The 17,832-nt window shown below is 42.5% G+C and overlaps 2 protein-coding genes and 3 non-coding genes across 8 annotated transcripts in view; 4 read left to right on the top strand and 1 right to left on the bottom strand.

The window, feature by feature from the left end:
• The window catches only part of LOC105484445 (zinc finger and BTB domain containing 37), a 29,927-nt gene extending 13,955 nt beyond the window's left edge, over positions 1-15,972 (bottom strand). Inside the window, exons 1-3 of one of the 4 annotated variants that reach the window (XM_011746038.3) lie at positions 15,850-15,972; positions 13,121-14,072; positions 11,002-11,101 (exon numbers count right to left, since the gene is read on the bottom strand). In XM_011746038.3, the coding sequence (XP_011744340.2) occupies positions 11,002-11,101; positions 13,121-14,043 (1,023 nt within the window). In that variant the 5' untranslated portion in view covers positions 14,044-14,072; positions 15,850-15,972. Of the gene's footprint in view, positions 1-11,001; positions 11,102-13,120; positions 14,073-15,134; positions 15,274-15,849 lie in introns of those variants that run through there. The other 3 variants (XM_011746037.3, XM_071075908.1, XM_071075913.1) reach the window with 3 other exon arrangements.
• A 328-nt stretch (positions 15,973-16,300) lies between these two features.
• LOC105484446 (centromere protein L) overlaps positions 16,301-17,832 on the top strand; it is an 80,418-nt gene continuing 78,886 nt past the window's right edge. The window contains exons 1-3 of the transcript XR_988953.3: positions 16,301-17,278; positions 17,472-17,507; positions 17,696-17,735. The gene's annotated coding sequence lies outside the window, so the exon portion shown is untranslated. The remainder of the gene's footprint in view (positions 17,279-17,471; positions 17,508-17,695; positions 17,736-17,832) is intronic.
• On the top strand, positions 16,507-16,586 carry LOC112427281 (small nucleolar RNA SNORD74). The gene has a single exon (XR_003018787.1). It is a non-coding gene; the product is annotated as a small nucleolar RNA SNORD74 (small nucleolar RNA).
• LOC112427238 (small nucleolar RNA SNORD75) lies at positions 17,330-17,389 on the top strand. Its single transcript, XR_003018749.1, has one exon. It is a non-coding gene; the product is annotated as a small nucleolar RNA SNORD75 (small nucleolar RNA).
• On the top strand, positions 17,551-17,632 carry LOC112427273 (small nucleolar RNA SNORD24). Its single transcript, XR_003018779.1, has one exon. It is a non-coding gene; the product is annotated as a small nucleolar RNA SNORD24 (small nucleolar RNA).

Here is a 17,832-nt window from a genome sequence, read left to right as displayed (position 1 = left end):
CAATTAATTACAATTTACATTTAAATAGCCACATGTGACAAGTGGCTAACGGCTACCATTTACTATATCAGATAGTATAGAATATATAATGGCAACATATTATAAATTATGACGTTCTCATTAATACCACATTTTAATCTAGCAGTAGGTAGCTTTATAAAAATGTATACAATTTGTAAGTGACAGTATTCCTTTTTATGTAAAATATTTCAGTATCATATGAACATATTATTTTCACTCTGAAGACTACTGAAAGTTTAACTGACTTTAGAGTAAACTGTTTGAGGGCATGGGTGTCTTTTATCTGAAAACTGGGAGGCAGTATGAACATATTCCTTTCAATAAATTACTTAAAAATCTTGGATTTAAGGCCAGGTGTGGTGGCTCATGCCTATAATCCCAGCACTTTGGGAGGCTGAGGTGGGAGAATAACCTGAGCCTAGGAGTTTGAGACCAGCCTGGGCAATATAGCAAGACCCCATCTGTACAAAAAATAAAAATAAAAAAATTAGCTGGGTGTGATGGTGCGCACCTGTAGTCCCAGATCCTTGGGAAGGCTGAGGTGTGAGCATCACTTGAGCCTGGGAAGTCATGGCTGCAGTGAGCTGTAATCATGCCACTGCACTCCAGGCTGGGTGACAAAGCGAGACCCCATCTCAAAAAAACAAACAAAAAAATCTTTGGCTTTAGAAATGCTTTTTGTTCAAAATTCTATATTTTAAAAAATCAATTGGAAATTGTTTTTTTACCCTGACTTAATAATGACTGACTTCTGAAGTCATTATATTAGGGGGATAAAAACCTTTTTAAATATGTAGGAGGGAATTACACGTTTAACAAAAGATCAAGTCCCGGAGAGAAGAAAATGTCAAAGTTGACTCTGGAGTAACTGGAGCAAGATTCATCTAGTTAGCAATTAATTTTGTTGCCTGTGCTTTTCCCCCTAAGATAGACACTATAGAAGATCTTTTGCTCTTTTAATTTCTAAAGATGTTTTGTCCCCTCCTATGCTGACGGTGCTATTCAGCATTTCCAACACAGGCAGTTCTCAACAGGTTTGGGAGGCAGTATGTAAAGTCAAGTGCTGAATACTAAGACTGAGGTTTTAAGACTATTTTATTTGTTTTATATCAATATTTCTTTCTGCTTCATTTCCCTGGATAATAAAAACTGAATTCAAATAAAGAATGAGGAATCTTCCCACTAAAAGTCTTGGGTGACCAAGGACAAAACATCTAAGGCTGTCTTCTCATCCATAAGGTACAAAGGTTATCATATGATTTGCCAGCTTTAGAGGATTCTCATGAGAAATGAACATGATAACAGTATCCTTTTTTTTTTTTTTGAGACGGAGTCTCGCTCTGCCACCCAGGCTGGAGTGCAGTGGCCAGATCTCAGCTCACTGCAAGCTCCGCCTCCTGGGTTTACGCCATTCTCCTGCCTCAGCCTCCCAGCCTCCCGAGTAGCTGGGACTACAGGCACCCGCCACGTTGCCCGGCTAGTTTTTTGTATTTTTTAGTAGAGACGGGGTTTCACCGTGTTAGCCAGGATGGTCTCGATCTCCTGACCTCGTGATCCGCCTGTCTCGGCCTCCCAAAGTGCTGGGATTACAGGCTTGAGCCACCGCGCCCGGCCAAACAGTACTCTTTTTTCTAAACACAATGGTAACTTTTAGGACCTTCAATGGTCCTAAAATATTATGCAATGAATGCATAATATTACATAGCAATTAAGGATGCTGGAACCTGTGTTCAAATGTGAGTTCCATTTATTGTGTGACTTGGAGCAAGTTAGTTAACACTTCTATTCCTCAGTTTCCTCACCTGTAAAGTGAATATAGTAACAGAATTTCCCTCACTAGTTGCTCTGAGCATTGAATGAGTTAATACACTAAAGTGCTGAATAAATGTTAGCTATTATTAAACATTACAAACTCATATTATTTATAACCTTGAGGGTAAAAATACCCTAAGAAATCCCCCCAACTCTGAAAGGATTGCCTATTTAATAAGTGGGGCTGAGAAAACTGGCTAGCCATATGTAGAAAGCTGAAACTGGATCCCTTCCTTACACCTTATACAAAAATTAATTCAAGATGGATTAAAGACTTAAATATTAGACCTAAAACCATAAAAATCCTAGAAGAAAACCTAGGTAATACCATTCAGGACATAGGCATGGGCAAGGACTTCATGACCAAAACACCAAAAGCAATGGCAACAAAAGCCAAAATAAACAAATGGGATCTAATTAAACTAAAGAGCTTCTGCACAGCAAAAGAAACTACCATCAGAGTAAACAGGCAACCTATAGAATGGGAAAAATTTTTACAATTTACCCATCTGACAAAGGGCTAATATCCAGAACATACAAAGAAACAAATTTACAAGAAAAAATCAAACAACCCCATCAAAAAGTGGATGAAGGATATGAACAGACACTTCTCAAAAGAAGACATTTATGCAGCCAAAAGACACATGAAAAAAATGCTCATCATCACTGGTCATCAGAGAAATGCAAATCAAAACCACAATGAGATACCATCTCACACTAGTTAGAATGGCAATTATTAAAAAGTCAGGAACAACAGGTGCTGGAGAGGATGTGGAGAAATAGGAACACTTTGACACTGTTGGTGGGACTGCAAACTAGTTCAACCATTGTGGAAAACGGTGTGGCAATTCCTCAAGGATCTATAACTAGAAATACCATTTGACCCAGCCATTCCATTATTGGGTATATATCCAAAGGATTATAAATCATGCTGCTATAAAAACACATGCACACGTATGTTTACTGCAGCACTATTCATAATAGCAAAGACTTGGAACCAACCCAAATGTCCATCAATGATAGACTGGATTAAGAAAATGTGGCACATATACACCATGGAATACTATGCAGCCATAAAAAATGATGAGTTCACGTCTGTTGTAGAGACATGGATGAAGCTGAAAACCATCATTCTGACCAAACTATCACAAAGACAGAAAACCAAACACCGCGTGTTCTCACTCATAGGTGGGAATTGAACAATGAGAACACTTGGACACAGGGTGGGGAACATCACACACCGGGGCCTGTCGTGGGGTGGGAGGATGGGGGAGGGATAGCATTAGGAGATATACCTAATGTAAATGACGAGTTAACGGGTGCAGCACACCAACATGGCACATGTATACATATGCAACAAACCTGTACGTTGTACATATGTACCCTAGAACTTAAAGTATAATTAAAAAAAAAAAAAAGAAAAAAAAGAAAAAATATCTCCCCAACTCTAAGGAAGGTAATGTTGTATCAGTATTGTCCACATGCAGAAAGTAAATGCATTTTAGTAATCAGTGATAAACTGTAAGCACAAACATCACATATTATGACCAGCCTCATCCAAAAAATTATTACAGTGAAGTTCCAATAGAAGAATGAACACCACAAAATGTAATTGGGTCCTTGTTAATGGCAGCAATATACTTTTTATAGTTTCATTGTTTTAAACTTTAAAAAGAAGCAAAGGCAAAAGTCGCTTCCTCCTGGTTCTCTCTGTTGCCAAGAGGTGGATTATTTCATTCCTCTCACTTGGCAATTACCTATTCGATTGTAAACTCTGCTGTAAGCACAGGGACATTCTGCACTGCCAAATATCTAGGAATTTGATCAGTGCCTGGCTCAATAGCTATTTCTTAATGAATTATTCCATATAATTTATATGAAACCTCCATATACACGGAAGGTTTCCAAATTTTCTAAAACAAACATCAGTCTAGATTGCTTACATGGACTTCAAAGCCTTCTACCATTCTAATTTTCAGTTACTAACCACATACCCAAAGTTAACTGAAGGGCCTTAAAAAGTCATCTGATTTGGTGTATTAGTATTTTTGAAGGATCTCCAAAATTAAGGATTTTACAAGTAACTAAATAACTCCCTATTTAGTAGGTGCCTATTTATTGGGCAACTACTAAGTAAACTTAGTTACTTAGGATTACTTAGAGATAGCCGGGCATGGTGGCTCAAGCCTGTAATCCCAGCACTTTGGGAGGCCGAGACGGGCGGATCACGAGGTCAGGAGATCGAGACCATCCTGGCTAACATGGTGAAACCCCGTCTCCACTAAAAAATACAAAAAACTAGCCGGGCGAGGTGGCGGGCGCCTGTAGTCCCAGCTACTGGGGAGGCTGAGGCAGGAGAATGGTGTAAACCCGGGAGGCAGAGCTTGCAGTGAGCTGAGATCCGGCCACTGCACTCCAGCCTGGGCGACACAGCGAGACTCTGTCTCAAAAAAAAAAAAAAAAGAATTACTTAGAGATAAAACTCCTATTAATTAGGCACCTAAGAAGATAATGTCAGAGATACAAAGAAGGTAAGAAAACATGGTCTCTCAAATGCAATAAAACGCACTTGGGTTGTGTGTGTCTGATCCCGTGTTCTTGTTTCCCCTAAATGCTTTCCCCTACACCCCGTTAGTCATTGTATTTGTCTGGGCTTTGGAGGACTTCACTGAGTTGGTCATTGCTAAGTGGCCTAGTTTGTGTAAATATAATGTGCTGGTCTTTCTTCATGTTCTTTTTTGAGACAGTCTCGCTTTGTCGCCCAGGCTGGAGTACAGTGGCATGATCTCAGCTCACTGCAACCTCTGCCTCCCAGGTTCAAGTGATTCTCCTGCTGCAGCCTCCCGAGTAGCTGAGATTACAGGTGCCCACCACCATGCCCGGCTAATGTTTTACTTTTAGTAGAGATGGGGTTTCACCATGTTTGCCAGGTTGGTCTCGAACTCCTGACCTCAGGTGATCCACTGACCTGGGCCTCCCAAAGTGCTGGGATTACAAGTGTGAGCCACCTCACCCAGCCGATAGTTGGAAATTATTTCTCCATGTTCTTTTGGGGTCTACAAACTTCTTCTTGTATTGAGAGAAAAACTGGCAAAGCATCTTTGACAGAAGCTTCTGTACCTGGTAAAAAATCTGAAACATTAGATTGGGGAGCTCTCTTCTTAAAAGTGGGGATCTTGAACCATCCTTTCTCTTGTGTTCTCCTTTCCCTATTACCTATTGGGCCAGATCTTCTGTCCTAAAAACTTGTCCCCTACCCTTCTCCCTCTATTCCATTGACCCCCAAAAGAAAACCTACACACCCATGCATATACATATTTAATTTTTAGGGCATCTCCACAACTCTGAAATGATTTATGCAAAAATCCTGAAGAAGCTAGGAACTTTCCATCCCTTGTTTGCAATCTCCTGAGTCAAGACCACTTTTCTTGATGTGATTCATGCTAAACCTTTAAGACACTGTGGATTTTGGATGCATTAAACCTACTTAATCTTTAATCCTAAAGTACAGAGAAGCAATGGGGGGCTTTTCATGTAGAAAGTGGGGTCAGGAAGCCAAGAAAGAGAAAAAGTGCTGAATTTTTTTTTTGAGATGAAGTTTTGCTCTTCCTGCCCAGGCTGGAGGGCAATGGCATGATCTTGGCTCACAGAAACCTCCGCCTCCCAGGTTCAAGCGATTCTCCTGTCTCAGCTCCCAAGTATCCGGGATTACAGGCACCTGCCACCATGCCTGGCTAATGTTTTTGTACTTTTACTAGAGAAGGGGTTTCACCATGTTGGCCAGGCTGGTCTTGAACTCCTGATGTCAAGCAATCAGCCCGTCTCAGCCTCCCAAAGTGTTGGGATTACAGTTGTGAGCCACTGCACCTGGCCTAAATGGTGAATTTATATCCAAGTAACTCAAGAACTTTTATACAGGCGCAAGAAATTTATGTCAAAGTGGCCACAAGATTGCTTAATAGGAGATGAACAAATGTAACTTCATGTTTACCACTAGAAACTAAAGCTTTATGTGAAATCTTGAATTTATGAGAGGGAGGGAAGGTAGGAAAGTCTGTACCTGTCTGTTCTTTTCCTGGTCCCTTCCCCTCATTCCTGCACTGCAGGAGACAGAGCCTCTTTGGGCATTGGTGACCCCATCACTGGGGTGTGTTTATTTGATGGTTGATTTTGCTGTACTGGGTACTTCCTTGCCCATTTTCTAATCATTCTGTAACACATGCTGACTCTTTCCCCTTCCCTTCTCCTTTCCCTGGGAAAATACAATGAATAAACACTTATTGGTACTAAAACTGTCAAAAGACAAAAACAAAAAGAAGAAAGAAAATGTGGTCTCTGCTCTCAAGGAGATTTCAGTTTAATAGGAAACACAAAACTAATGCAAATAAAAAAGGAACAATATATATGAATCTAGAGAATCAGGAAAAATTGTACTGTACCATGCTATAATAGTATCATAAAAAGGAAAAATCAAAGAGGACTGGAGCAGTTAGGACAGATAAAACTAGGAGTTGGGCCTTGGCCGAACCCAGACACCTGAAAACAATGAGGCATTCAGAATTTAGATGCAGAGAGGGAAATAAGTTTAATGTGGTTCTGACACAGGGAGAGTCTGGTTGTTTGAGACAGTGAATGCTGATGAGCAGTGGGAAAAGTTGGGTTAAAAAGACTGTAAGTCACTTGGAAAATTAGACCAAGTATATTAACCTTCATGTCACAGAAAAAGTTACAGAATGTTTTTAAGTAAAGGAGTAACTTTATTAGTGTGTTCCAGTTTAATCAACCCCATAATCAGGAAGTTCTTCAAGTCTATCAATATTCATTCTTACTGTAAGTCCTTGCCCTGTTTTAGTTCCCTGTAGTAGCGGAAAAAAACGGGTGAGTAGACTTACCATATTAAACTTTCATATCCATTAAGGCATATATATCACCCTTAATATCATCTCCACCTAATCTTACTTATCTCCTATTTCATTATAGCCGGTCTGTACCTTTTGCTTCAAGAAGGTAAATATTCTTACAGAATTCTAATTCTTACCCCTATTCTATCTATAAATGGAATAAATTATCCCTTCCTAACTTATTTAAAAACTGCATTTAAAATATCCTTGAGGCTGGACGTGGTGGCTCACATCTGTGAGGACTGCACCTTGGTCTTCTAAGTGCTGGGATTACAGGTGTGAGTCACCATTGGAACTCAGGAATTTGAGATCAGCCTGGGCAATACAGTGAAACCCTGTGTCTATAAAAAACAAAAAAATTAACTGGGTGTGGTGGCACATGCCTGTGGTCCCCACTACTCAGGAGCTGAGGTGAGAGGACTGTTTGAGCCAGGGAGGGCAAGGCTGCAGTGAGCCATGATCGTACCACTGCACTCCAGCCTGGGGGACAAAGCAAGATCCCGTCTCCAAAAAAAAAAAAAGAAAGAAAATCTTGATAACACTTTCCTTAAGTGGACACTGATTCCATTGTGTTTTAAGCAATCCTAGTCCCACAACACTGTCACTGAAGTTTATACTGTATAGTCTTACATTTTTTTGTGTGTATTTGTTAGTCTGTCTTATGCCCCCATTGAGTTGTAATGTCTGTCTCATTACTGAATTTACAGTTATGTACCACATAACATCATTCTGGTCAATGATGGACCACATATGTAACTGTGCTTCCATAAGACTATAATGCAATATTTTTACACTATCGTTTCTATGTTTAGATACACAAATATTTTACTATGACTTTATAACTGCCTACAGAATTCAGTACAGTAACATGCTATACAGGTTTGTAGCCTAAGAGGCACAGGATATATCATATAACCTAGGTGTGTAGTAGGTTATACCATCTAGATTTGTGTAAGTAAACTCTATGTTTGCACAATGACAAAATGGTCTAGCATTTCTCAGAACATACTGTCAATTAGTGACACATGTCTGTATCTGCATAACAGCCTCCTCTGCATTGTTATCATACCATATTTGAGAGACGAGGAGAAAAAGGGCCCTAATAATATGAGTGAAATTACTTTTCCTCCAAGCTCCTAATATTTTATCTAACATCTTATCAAAACTAAAAAACACAGTTTGTAACAATGTCTTACTGCTATTACTACACCATGCACACAATAAATATTCAGTGGTTTAGGCTGGGCGTGATGGCTCATGACTGTAATCTCAGCACTTTGGGAGGCCGAGGCAGTTGGATTACCTGAGGTCAGGAGTTCGAGACCAACCTGACCAATATGGTGAAACCCCGTCTCTACTAAAAATACAAAAATTAGCTGGGTGTGGTGGCATGCGCCTGTAGTCCCAGCTGCTTGGGAAACGGACACAAGAGAATTGCTTGAACCAGGGAGGTGGAGGTTGCAGTAAGCCAAGATTATGCCACTGCACTCCAGCCTGGGGGACACAGCGAGACTCTGTCTAAAAAAAAAAAAAAAAAAAAAAAATCAGTGGTTTAGTTAAAAATTAGACAAGATACTATCAGTGTAATGCAGAGGCTAAAAACATGAGCTATGTAGTCTTAATTCAACAGTGTTTATTTTTTAAAGACAAAAATGTTCACAATTTATTGTCTTCTACTTTGTGAGTTCACGAGCTTTAAAAAAAAATCATTCAGGCCGGGCGCGGTGGCTCAAGCCTGTAATCCCAGCACTTTGGGAGGCCGAGACGGGCGGATCACGAGGTCAGGAGATCGAGACCATCCTGGCTAACACGGTGAAACCCCGTCTCTACTAAAAAATACAAAAAAAAAACTAGCCGGGCGAGGTGGCGGGCGCCTGTAGTCCCAGCTACTTGGGAGGCTGAGGCAGGAGAATGGCGTAAACCCGGGAGGCGGAGCTTGCAGTGAGCCGAGATCGCGCCACTGCACTCCAGCCTGGGTGACAGAGCCAGACTCCATCTCAAAAACAAAAACAAAAACAAAAACAACAACAACAAAAAAAATCATTCAATCAGACCTGTGAGAAAAAAACAAAAATATCAACCAACTACTCATACTAGCTGCTAAGGAGAGTTGTAAAGAAAATATTCATCATTCTTATCCTTTCTAGAATGTGCTAGTCTAACAAAATATTCAGGAAGAAAATAAATGACAAGATACAGTACATGAAATAGCAAACACAAATAAAAATGTGTAAGCAAGTGGGCACAGTGGCTCACGCCTATAATCCCAGCAAACTGGGAGGCTGAGGCGGGCAGATTGCTTGAGTCCACGAGTTTGAGACCAGCCTGGACAAACTGGTGAAATGCCATTTCCACTAAAAATACAAAAAAAAAAAATTAGCGGGGCATGGTAGTGTACACCTGTAGTTCCAGCTACTCAGAAGGCTGAGGTGGAGAATCACCTGAACCTAGGAGGTTGAGGCTCAAGTGAGCTAAGATTGTACCAGTGCAATGCAGCCTGGCCAACCAGAGTGAGACCCTGTCTCAAAATAGAAAAAAAAAAAAAAAAAAGCATAAGCAATAAGCAATTTGTTTACAAATATATAATGCAGGCTGGGCGCGATGGCTCACATCTGTAATCCCAGCACTTTGGGAGGCCGAGGCGGGCAGATGGCAAGGTCAGGCATTCAAAACCAGCCTGGCCCACATGGTGAAACCCTGTCTCTACTAAAAATACAAAAATTAGCTAGGTGTGGTGGCGGGCGCCTGTAATCCCAGCTACTCAGGAGGCTGAGGCAGGAGAATCGTTTGAACCCAGGAGGCAGAGGTTGCAGTGAGCCGAGATCGCACCACTGCACTCCAGCCTGGGTGACAGAGTGAGACTCTGTCTCAAAAAAAAAAAGAATATATATACACACACATAAATAAAATGCTATAAATTAGTAACTTGGCAAATGTGTGTGTGTATACTACACATAGTATATGTAGTGTGTGTATACTATAGTACACATAGTGTGTGTATACTACATATACATAGTACACATGCGCGTGCACACACACACACACGTATAAAATCAGACTTTCCATTCCAGGTCCTAAATTACCTGCAAATTACCTGCATGTAGTTTTCTGGGGTTATTTTTTATTATTATCAGTTGTACAGTGTGGTTATTATAATCAGGAAAGGGTTCCACAATCTTATTTTTTTATACTTCCCAAACTCTGCTGACACCAAAAGTGTATTTTCCTGCACGCCCATAAGCAAGAAAAAAAAAATAATCAAATACAGTATTCCACTTTGCATTTTTTACATAACAAGTCAGGCTGTCTACTAATAACAAAAGTTCTATTTCTTTCTTTGTTATCCTTATGCTATAAATTTGTATTTCTTGCTTTATTGCACTGATTAGGACTACAAATAAAAAGCTGGGTAGAAGTAGTGGTAGCAGACATTCTGTCTCATTCCCAATCACACAAGGGAAGCTTTCAATAACTTACTATTAAAATATTTTCTCTAGATTTTTTAGACAGATACTTTCAATCAGATTAGGAAAGTTCCCTTGTATTTCTTTTTTTTTTTTTTTGCCACGGAGTTTCGCTCTTGCTGCCTAGGCTGGAGTGCAGTGGCGCGATCTTGGGTCACAGCAACCTCCGCCTCCTGGGTTCAAGCTATTCTCCTGCCTCAGCCTCCGGAGTAGCTGGGATTACAGGCGTGCGCCACCACGCTCGGCTAATTTTCTATTTTTAGTAGAGATGGAGTTTCTCCATGTTGGTCAGGCTGGTCTCGAACTCCAGACCTCAGGTGATCCGCCTGCCTTGGCCTCCCAAAGTGCTGGGATTACAGGCGTGAGCCACCGTGCCTGGCCAGTTCCCTTGTATTTCTTGTTTGCTAGGAGTTTTAGCCAATTGCTCTTTTCTGAATTGCTCTTTTCTGTATCTATCAAAATTGCCATATGTAATTTATCACTTTTTCCTTATTAATGAAACAGATTACAACGATTAATTTTAAAATGTTAAACCAGCTATCACTGTTAATTTGTTAATGTTCTTTTCAAGATATTTGCATCTACGCTTGGGAGAAATACCAGTCTGCAATTTTCCTTTCTGGTGATGTCTCTGTATAATTTTAATATTAAACTTCTGCTACCCTCAGGGAAAAAAAAATACAGTATTTCTTTAACAGGGCCACTGTTACCTCTCCTACATCTTTCCTTTTTCATTATTTTCTATTCATACACAGTAGCAATTCCTTCAACACCACAGCAATTCTAAATCCACAACTCCATACCTGGGAGCTGGGTTGCTTAGGCTCATCCATTCTCCCAGGAGACTCACTTCTGGCTCTGTGTCTCTCTGTCAAGGGAACAACACTGCCGGAGGGGCTAAATCTGTTGGAAGAGGAACATAAAGGGGACTAATAGAAAAGCAGCATCAAAGAACCTGAAAAATGGTGATGTCGCCCCTCTTTATTCTATGGCTAAAGAAGGGGGAACAAACCATGCAACAAATAACTGAGAAATACTTTCATGGAGTTAATACATAATCTGATTTGAAATAATAGGTTAGCCCTAGTAAATTTAATGAACACAAAATGACATAACAGACCATATGAGCTGGTGAAGCTAAAGCTAAATATAAGCTTTCTTCCTTAAATAAATACTGGGAGACCATAAAGGAATAAATTAAAACAGGGCCTATAATTTTGTTTCTTCTATGTAATTGCCAGGTTTTTGGCTGTTTCTTCTCCAAGGTCCCATAATAACCTGTACTTTAGACTACTGATACAGATCATGGAGATTAAAAAATCTTTGCATTTAAAGTTGATATTACTTTTTTTTTTTTGGAGACAGAGTCTCGCTCTGTTGCCCAGGCTGGAGTACAGTGGCGCAATCTCAGCTAACTGCAACCTCCACCTCCTGGGTTCAAGCAATTCTCCTGCCTCAGCTGCCCAAATAGCTGAGACTACAGGCGCGTGGCCACCACGCTCAGCTAATTTTTGTATTTTTAGTAGAGATGGAGTTTCACCATGTTGGCCAGGATGGTCTCGAACTCCTGGCCTCAAGTAATCCACCCGCCTCAGCCTCCCAAAGTGCTGGGATCACAGGTGTGAGCCACCACACCTGGTTCTGCTATTACTTCTGATAGTTTTGTTTTTTTAATTTTTTTTATTTCCGTAAGTTATCAGGGAACAGGTGGTATCTCGTTACATAAGTGAGTTCTTCTGTGATTTGTGAGATTTTGGTGCACCCATCACCCAAGAACTTCTGATACAGTTCTAACATAGGAGGACAAGTTCTATGCTCAAGATTATTTTAATAAGGACACAGGAAGACAATACTCAAATCAAGATCACCTGAGGCCAGGCACAGTGGCAGGAGAATCACCTGAACCCTGGAGGTGGAGGCTGCAGTGAGCCGAGATCACACTACTGCACTCCAACCTGGGCAACAGAGTGAGACTTCGTCTCAAAAATAACATAACATAACATAACATAACATAACATAACATAAAAAGACCACCTGAAATGGATACAGTATACACTAACTGAATCTCTGTGATATATTTGTTTCTCAAGACCAAACCAAAATAACAGTTCTTTAGTTTTCTCTGCTCATAGTCAATTTAATTTTTAAGAGAGAAAAAGAACAAATATTACCAATCTAAATTAGTAATATTTCTTTCTTTCAATTGAGACTTTCTCTTAGTTGACTGAAACTCATGGTATTTCTACCAAAAAGAAATGTTCTAATAAATACAACATATTAAAAGAGAAAAGTGAGGTGAAAAAAGGGAGATTGTCAGGCCTGTGGTAGCAGCAGTCATCCATGAAAGACAACAGGGAAGATACCATCACATAACAAGGGAAAAAAAGAGATGAGAAACATCAGTAATGCTTTTCTTCAGAATTACTATTTTACTAATTTGAAAAGAACAATTACTGCTGGTACCATACTTCCTCTAATTTGGTAGTTGGGGGCAAAGAAAAGGAAGCAGTGCCACAAAGGAAAGTGAGGCTTCCGGAGGCCACCTACCTGTGTGATAACACACCAAGGAAGGGCAATGCTGCCAGGCTCCCAGCTGATGATCGGCTCCCTGCCTGGAATCCCGAGGAAGCCCTGGCAATTACTGATCCTATCCTAGTGTGGCTGCAGATGCTATTATGATTCATGGAAGTGTCTAACTTTACCACAGTTCTCACAACACTGTGAATACTTCAGGAATGGAGCTTCCTGCTTTAAAAAAACAAGAATGCAAGTCTTTTGGCACACCTCCCGTTTCCCCAACATCAACTTATTTTGACCAAGGAAATCAGGTAAGGAAAATGCTCTCTGTACTACACAGGACCTATTTTAGTGATGTCTACACAATAGCCATTACATGGGAAAACAAAATCAAACCAAACCTACCTGTCAACTTCACTGCTTGTTGGCCGAGCCACCTTGGCTCCTGAAGATCCTAAAGTGTAATTTTCCTGTCCTACAGAACCATGGCCTGTGGTATCAATTACCATGGCTGTTACTTCCTCTGCACTACTCCCATCTTCTCCAGAAGGCTGATTCTCAGGCCCAAGCCACTCCTCCAGATTTTCAGTTTTGATGTGTACTGCTCCAAGAACTCTAACTTCATCATCACTCCGACTCCCACGGTCTGCCACTCCTGTCTCCACATACCACTGTCCTGCTCGGTTGATCCGAAGAATGGGCTCCCGGCTCTCTACATCAGAACTTGGTTCAATGATCTGAGGGCTGGTGGACTCCTCAGGAGGACTTAGCTCTCTGATATCCAGCACAGCACTAACCTGACCTCGCCGGTTTCCCTTTGGGGTATTATGTCGTGGGCTAAGGGAGCGGTTGAGATTTGGTGTAACCCTGTGAGACTCTGGAGGTCTCTCTTGATGCTTTGTCCTTGTTTGACTTAATTCTGCTTCAACCTCAGATACATTAATTTTGAAATGAATGCCCTCCAGGATCTGTGTACATTTGTCTATAATATGCTGCATCTGCAGAAAACTGGCAGCTGTTAGGTAGCTGATGATATCTGCCAGTTGCAGGCATATCCGCCCTGTGTAACAGAAAGAAAGGAGCTGTTCAAAAACAGTAGGGTTCTTGATGACTGAAATGGAGACTGTACTCATCTCATTCAAGGACATGTGATCCCGGAAATAGGGGGAGCTGGCAGCCAGCACCACTTTGTGAGCCCGAAAAGCTTGTCCTTGCACATTGACCACAATATCACAGAGACGGCCCTGCATGCGCAACTGGTTTAGATGGCTCAAGACAGAGTTGCTGAAGTCAGGAATCTCCAATTGTATGTTCCCACCTTTCTCCATGATCGTGCCTGAGGGTACATTCAACCCTGCTGAAAAAAACCATATTCTCATTAATAATTACAATATTACTTCCGGGACGTTTTCAATTTCAAAAGTATTTAAACATAGTTATCTGGTAAAATTTCAAAATTTTCAGGTAAAAGAAATACCTTCCTTATGTTTAGATGTGGAAACAGAACTACCAACAGGTTTTTAGTTTAAGTTTCACAGGATTATACAGTTAAAACTAAAAAGTGATCTGCAGACTCCTAAAAATTCATGTTATGACCATGCTTTCCTTACTAATAAGGTATATAACATCAAAATAAAGTTCAACAGAAGGTAGTGGGAAGCACTAAGTGTTAACTATAAGGTATTTGCAGACTGAACATAAAATCTCATAACAACTTTACAACTTTTCTCTGGAGGAGGAAAGCTTTCTGAATAAATGCAATTCTACAGAGATGGCTTGATATCCCTCTTAGTATTCTACTACCTGCTGCAAGAATTACTATTTTATAGAGGGACTAATATTACACATGAATGTAGGCTAATATTTATAAGCTTAAGAGTCAGAGCCCGCCACAAAAAGACTTTGGTTATAGGGCTGTGAGGCAAACTCTAGGTTAGAAAAAATCCCACAGTTGTGCCAGGATTCAACCACGATGCAGAGAATGTGAAGTTCAGTTGTCAAAATTAGCAAAGCTGGGTATCTGCCAAAATCGAAGTTGGCAATTTCAAGGTGGTGGTGATACTTCCATCCTGAAACTTAGTTCTCCAGATCCGATGAAAAAATCCAGCATTTACCAAGTATGCCCAACATTTTTCCATTATTTTTTAAGAATGGTTGAAACACTAAACCTGAAGCTGTATACAAGAGAGCTGAAAGTACAGTTTCAACTACTGAAAGTAGTTTGTATAAATCCGAACAGGAAGACATTTACTTGAGCCCAATGTGCATCCACTTATCTATATATTACATAGTTACACCACACCTGAAACTTCAGGAACTTATTCTGCCAAGTTCACAGTACTGCCCCGCATTAACAACACACTTATTAAACAGGGAAGTGTATACACTGTTTTCAACAATCAACTTTAGCCAATCTGACCTTTTTCCAAAGCGTTATTGTTTGTTTTGAAACTTTTAATCCAATAAGAGCCTCTGTCGATGCCATCATGAATTCAGATGTGTTTATTTTGGAGCCTACACCAGCGCCTTTTTTGTTTGCTCTTTCCGGCAACTCCCCAGTGAGGAAGCCCCTGGAGTAAAGTCTTTCGCTACCGTCGGCACTGGAGGGGTGAGAGCTGTAAGAGGGAGAATTGGGAACGGCATGGGGTTGGCCACTCCAGCACTTGAGCAGTTTTCTTCTGCGTTAGGAAGCATGAGGAGAGGGGAACTAACTAAAGGGTAAAATGTCACTGAGGAACTTTGGAGAAGAGGGGGACAAGACGTCGGGCGGGGGAGCCAGCGCTCAGGTGAGAACTAAGAAGGGGGCGGCGCCCGGGGACCGGCTCCAGGCGGCGGCGGGCGGGGAGCCGCCGCGAGGTGGGTGTGCGTATCTGGGTGTGTCCCGTCTGCGGTGGGGGAGGGGGCCACCCATCCCGGGGTCCTGAGGGAGGGGCCCCGCGAGGGGGCGGGTCCGGCAAATCAGCCCGGCCGGGGGCCAAGGGGGTGGAAGGTCGCCCGGTGCCTGGAGGCGGGATGAAGGAAAGTAGCTGAGCGCCCCAGGAGCGCGCTGCGGCGGAGGGCGGGCGAGGTGACCCCGGTGCAGGGAAGTGGCACTGGGGTGTGGGGCCCGAGTCCAGTCAAGGAGCAGCACCTACCTCCGGGGGTGGAAATGGGCCGGAATGGGCCGGAACACCGTCCCGGAAGTGAAACCCCCCACCCCCTCCCACGGAGCGGGCGACGTGCCGGAAGGAAATCACTCAGCCTTACACCGCCCCCCTTCCCCCACCCCCAGAGCTTTCCTTGCCTCGCGCCCCCTCCCCTCTCTGCTCTTCCTCCTCAGTCGGGAGGAGGACGGGAGCACGGCGTCACGTGGGCGGTCATGTCTCCGCCCAAAATGGCGAGGAAGGGCGGGGAAAAGGGGCGGGCTTAGGGGGCGGGAAGAAGGTGGTGCTGGAGGAGGGAAAGATTGAGGGGGGTTAGGGGGAGGAGCCGAAGCGGACGCCGCCGGGAGCGTGCGTCGTGACGTCATCACAAGAACTCTTATATGCGGGAGCCCAGGCACCATATTGTCTTTTCGAGGTGGGAGCCGACTGTTGTGAGGTATGTTTTATCTTTGCGAATGTTGCGGGTTTTGGGGCCCTCCATCCTTTGTCAGCTAAGGTCACCCTGAACTGACTGGGCCTTCTAAGCCAGTCGTGCGCCTTTGCAGGGCGTACAAGTTGAGGATGGTGGGGGATTGCACGTTTGGTGCATCCGTGACCTAAGCTGCGACTATGTTGTTCGGGTAGAACTGCGGAGAAGCCTCGGCTCTCGTGCCCTGCCTGTGATGAAGCCTGTGTTGGTAGGGACATCTGAGAGTAATGATGAATGCCAACCGCTCTGATGGTGGCACATGCCGAGTCACCCTAGTAAGCTATTGTTAAGGGCCGTGACCCGAGCCTCCATCAGCCGCCCGCCCTCAGGAAAGGCTGGCGGTGGGAGTCCACGTGCTTCTCTAAGTGCCTGCATTCCGAGATGCCGTCCACGTGCTTCTCTAAGTGCCTGCATTCCGCGCTGCCACCAATATTTCCATTAGTGTTTCTTTTTCCTTTTTTTTTTTTTTTTTTTGAGACCGAGCCTCATTCTGTCACCCAGGCGGGAATGCAGTGGCGCCATCTCGGTTCATAGCAACCTCGGCGTCCTAGTTCAAGTAGTTCTGCCCCGCCTCCCAAGTAACTGGGACTACAGGCGCGCGCCCCCAGGCTAGGCTTTTATATTTCTAGTAGGTCTCATCATGTTGGCCAGACTGGTCTTGAACTCCTGACTTGGAGTGATCCACCAGCCGTGGTCTCCCAAAGTGCTGGAATTACTAGGCGTGAGCCACTGCGCCTGGCCGTTAGTGGTTCTTAACTGCGGGTGCAGTGCTCCTTTGTAACATTAAGTGTATTCTATACCTGTCGCTAGATAATGATATGTTACCTGCATCATTGATTTAAAAACGACATAAAGAAGCGTGGAACAATGAATGAAAATCTGTACCCGATCTCTTTAGGTATGGTGCTGGGTGTAGATGCAATGTGGCTCTCGATAGCACCTTATGGACAGGTAAGAATCGGGGAAAGTATGGTGGGAGAATGAAATCTAAGAGATGGTTTTAGCCTGTGATGCTTTAAGAGTAGTGGACAGAAGGGATTTCTGAAATTCTATTCTGAGGCTTTAATATTAACAGCATTGATATTTAGCGTGACTGCAGTAAGGTTCATTCTCACTGTTCTGCTTGCATCTTTTTGTTTTCTAGTTGTGTCCCAAAGGAGGGATGACAATAGCTACTGAAGTAAGTTGAAAATTCCTTCAAAAAGATTTAAAGTCACTGGATGTGCCACAATGATGACAGTTTATTTGCTACTCTTGACTGCTAGAATGATGAGGAGCTTAACCACCATTATCTTAACTGAGGCACCCAAAATGGTGATTTGGGGAACATAGAGAGTACACCTAAGTTCACATGAAGTTTCTTCCCAGGTCCTAAAGAGCAAGCCTAACTCAAGCCATTGGCATACAGGTGAGAAACCTCTATATTGTACTTCTCACTTTTTGAGGGATTAGAAAATAGCCAAATGAATGATTTTATATATATTAGTGTTTTTCTCCCCACTTTT

This window comes from Macaca nemestrina, chromosome 1 (assembly GCF_043159975.1).
Source record: "Macaca nemestrina isolate mMacNem1 chromosome 1, mMacNem.hap1, whole genome shotgun sequence".
Lineage (NCBI taxonomy): Eukaryota > Metazoa > Chordata > Mammalia > Primates > Cercopithecidae > Macaca > Macaca nemestrina.
Note: the sequence above shows the minus strand (reverse complement) of the source record. Positions and strands in the feature narration are given on the sequence as shown.